This window comes from Cajanus cajan, chromosome 10 (genome assembly GCF_000230855.2).
Source record: "Cajanus cajan strain Asha chromosome 10, NIPB_CcT2T_4, whole genome shotgun sequence".
Classification (NCBI taxonomy): domain Eukaryota; kingdom Viridiplantae; phylum Streptophyta; class Magnoliopsida; order Fabales; family Fabaceae; genus Cajanus; species Cajanus cajan.
Genome location: NC_138526.1, coordinates 46,829,177 through 46,832,478, shown reverse-complemented (window position 1 = coordinate 46,832,478; position 3,302 = coordinate 46,829,177). Strand labels below are relative to the sequence as shown.

The 3,302-nt window shown below is 35.8% G+C and overlaps 1 protein-coding gene across 2 annotated transcripts; it reads right to left on the bottom strand.

Annotated features, from left to right (window-relative positions):
- Positions 1 to 749: 749 nt before the first annotated feature.
- LOC109811637 (uncharacterized) lies at positions 750 to 2,937 on the bottom strand. 2 transcript variants are annotated; one of them, XM_020375426.3, is made up of 4 exons: positions 2,831 to 2,937; positions 2,470 to 2,718; positions 2,160 to 2,289; positions 750 to 1,717 (listed from the first exon to the last, which is right to left on the bottom strand). In XM_020375426.3, the coding sequence occupies exons 2-4, from the start codon at positions 2,603 to 2,605 to the stop codon at positions 988 to 990; spliced, it is 996 nt and encodes a 331-aa protein (XP_020231015.1). In that variant the 5' UTR covers positions 2,606 to 2,718; positions 2,831 to 2,937; the 3' UTR covers positions 750 to 987. The 2 variants fall into 2 exon arrangements, with proteins under 2 accessions (XP_020231015.1, XP_082921967.1); XM_083065841.1 differs by having other exon boundaries at positions 2,470 to 2,722; positions 2,831 to 2,916.
- Positions 2,938 to 3,302: the final 365 nt, after the last annotated feature.

Here is a 3,302-nt window from a genome sequence, read left to right as displayed (position 1 = left end):
TAACTTAGATGGATTTTTTCCCTTCTTAAAAAGAATAAAAAAAGTAAATAATATATATGACTGAGATTGTGCTTAATAATTTATGTTTTTTCTTGCACAGCTTGAATTCTCATTCTCACAAAACAACAAAATTCGGCCACCATCACACTTTTTTGTCCATCCTTGCATTTCGTTTATTACTTTAATATAATCTAGGTTTGTCCTAAACAAGTTTCCATTTTGACTTCTGATATAGCTAGTAGCTACAAAAGATTCTTCATCCGGGTGCTTAACTCTATTTCTGACAAATCACACGTTAATATTAAAAATGACAATCATCATCATTTCCATCCCATATATTTTCTCTGTATCTCTATCTTTCCTTCTTTTTTTTTTTTTAATAATATCAATTATTATAATTTAATCTATTACTTTTTTCTTTTTTGCTCTGTTTTTCTTCCATATCTCTCCTTTATCTACCCCAATTCACCGTATTTAAGAGTAGACGTACGTTAATCAGTACTCTATTAGTATCAAATCAATATTGATGGTGATACGGAATTTCGATCGCTTTTAAAATAATTTTTCAAGTTCAAAAGTTTATTATCAAAATAATGCATGTAAAATAGCCCCGAGATTTGTTTAAGTACTTAAAAAATAGAAATTAATAATATTTGAAGAAAATTGTTTTTGAATCTAAAAGCCTTGTTTTCTGGTATTGGTAACATTGATGTGTGATTGGAGGGATTGCACTTGCACCGAGAGAATACTTACAAAAATCTAACATCATCGTCATCAAATCATTATCATCACTTCAGTTCATTCCTAGAGGATATACACAAAATATAAAGAAGCTTTTACCATGTACTGTCAACATAAGATTTATCTCATTTCATTAAAGAACACAGAACTCCACAACTTCAAAGTCTTATCTGAATCTTCCCCACTCCCATGCCTCTCACTGAATCATATCTCTCTGATTTTACTTGCAGTCAGTCATGCATCAGTTCAGTAGTTGTAGTACAACCCTTTCTCCACCGTCTTGTTTTCATCAATACTCAAGTACCCATTATTACTATTATTACTACCGTTGCTTCTAATTAGGTCCTTAATAACCTCTAGATCATAATCCAATGCTGTTTGCGTTTGAAAATAGGGCTTCTCTCCCCAATATTGGTTCACATATTCTTCACCACCATGATCATGATTAAGCATGAATTTGTTGTTCATGTGCTGATCTCCAAACATGAAACTCTGAAATCCCATTTCTTCTTGTTTGATCTCTCTGCCAAGGCTAACCTGGCTGCAGCTCCCATCTGAGGAACTGCAACTTGTTTCACTTCCAAACACAAGCATAGAAGTGTCTGTGGTAGGGTGGTAATACTGCATGGGACTAACACTCACCAAGGGCTCTTGGTTTTGGTAAAAAGGGAGAGAGGTGGAGGATGTTGTGCAGATTGTGTTTGTGTAATTATTTGAAGGAGCAGATATTGGTTCAAGGCATGAGAAAGATACTGTTGGTGCTGGGAGGTAATAATGAGAGTTGTTGTTGCAGTAGACTGAGGATGATAGTGATGAGTGAGAAGGAAATGATGATGGTGGGGTTTGATAGGGTGCTATTGATCTTTGATGAGATGCAGGAAGCAACCCCATAAGTTTCCTCTTAAGCTTGGTGTTCCAATAGTTTTTGATATCATTGTCAGTCCTACCTGGCAACTGAGCTGCTATAATGGACCACCTGCAACATCATCACCCAAAAAATGGACCAAAAGTAGATTTATAAACCAATGTCTTCATTAATCAAACATGTATGAGTGCATGCTGTGGCTAGATCTAAACTTGGCATCCATGTTTGGAGACCACCCTCCCAAATATAGACAGATTCTAGATAACCACAAAATTTTCTCAGATGGTCAAATCCCTAGTTCCTGTGTTTGTGTGTTTTTTTCCTCTATTACTTTTGTTTTTACCCCTTTTAGAAAAACAAAGGACAGGAGAAGCAGGAGAGGATCTAGTTTGGGACAACCTCATGGACATATCAGAGAGCTTGTATTCCGTGGTTGAAGAAAAAATAAGGCTAAAGAGAGTATCCATCTCAATATTCTGGATCTGGAGAATAATTAATTTTAGAATTTTTTTAAGTACAGTTAGTGGGTCTATGTATGCATGAAAATTGGTACCTGCTTCCAATATTAGCATAAAGGCTGCAAATTATTCTGTCTTCCTCGTCGGAGAATTCTCCGTGCTTAATGTTGGGCCTAAGATAGTTAAGCCATCTCAATCTGCAACTTTTTCCACATCTCTTAAGACCTATATGATCATATATCAGAGTCAGAGCATTTGGACATAGATAGAGAGAGAGAGAGTACATGCACATATATATGAAAGGATCCCTAGGTTTAAACCTTAAAGTCTAAAACTTCTAGCATTTTTCATGACATGGTGAGAGCTTAGGTTAATGTGAAGAATATATGATGATATGTCTCTTACCAGCTTTCTGAGGAAGAGCAATCCAATTCCCTCCAGTGCCATGCTTCTCGATGTACTCCTTAAGCTTTGAGTCTTCTTCTGGTGACCATGGTCCTCTCTTCACATTTGCCTTGTCACAGCAAGGGGCTCTTCCCATTTTCTCTCTTTCTCAGCAACAACTCTATAAAACTTCTCTCACGATCCAAGTTCCAAGCCCTCACTTTCTATTGAAATTTTGGTGGGGACTGCTTGTGCCTTATAGCAAGAGACCTAGCTTTTCAACAGTTGAAATATTGTTATTTTATTATTCCACAGAGAAACAAAACTGAAATGAATTGAAAAGCATGGATAGGACGTTTATGTACGAATTAATTTAATTTACCATTATTCTAATGTGGACTTGTTCTGAGGGAGAACTTTCTAATCTTCATCGTTGGCGCCCTGGTCAGGCACCACTCACTCATTTAATTTCTTCATTTTTATTCTATATAATTAATCACAAGACAAAAGTATCCAAAGTTTGTCATACACAAAGAAACATAATAACCCAACAGGGTTATTGCGGTGATGGTTACAGCTACCAGATTTGTGACTCTATCCAAACACAAGGACCAAAATGGGGAATTAACATGGCCTGGTTTTCTTCGTCATAGTGCGGTGGCTTAATATTTAATTATTTTTGTTAAATTAATGCATTGACACTCTGCCAAAAGTAAAACATTACGAGTATAAAAGACAGAAAGAAAAAATTGAAAAGGTGCACGCAATTTATTAAAATACTTGCTGCATAATTTAATTAAACTTGCATCTAACTGGCGGACATGTGTGATAAGGGCGCACCTGAATATTCAAGA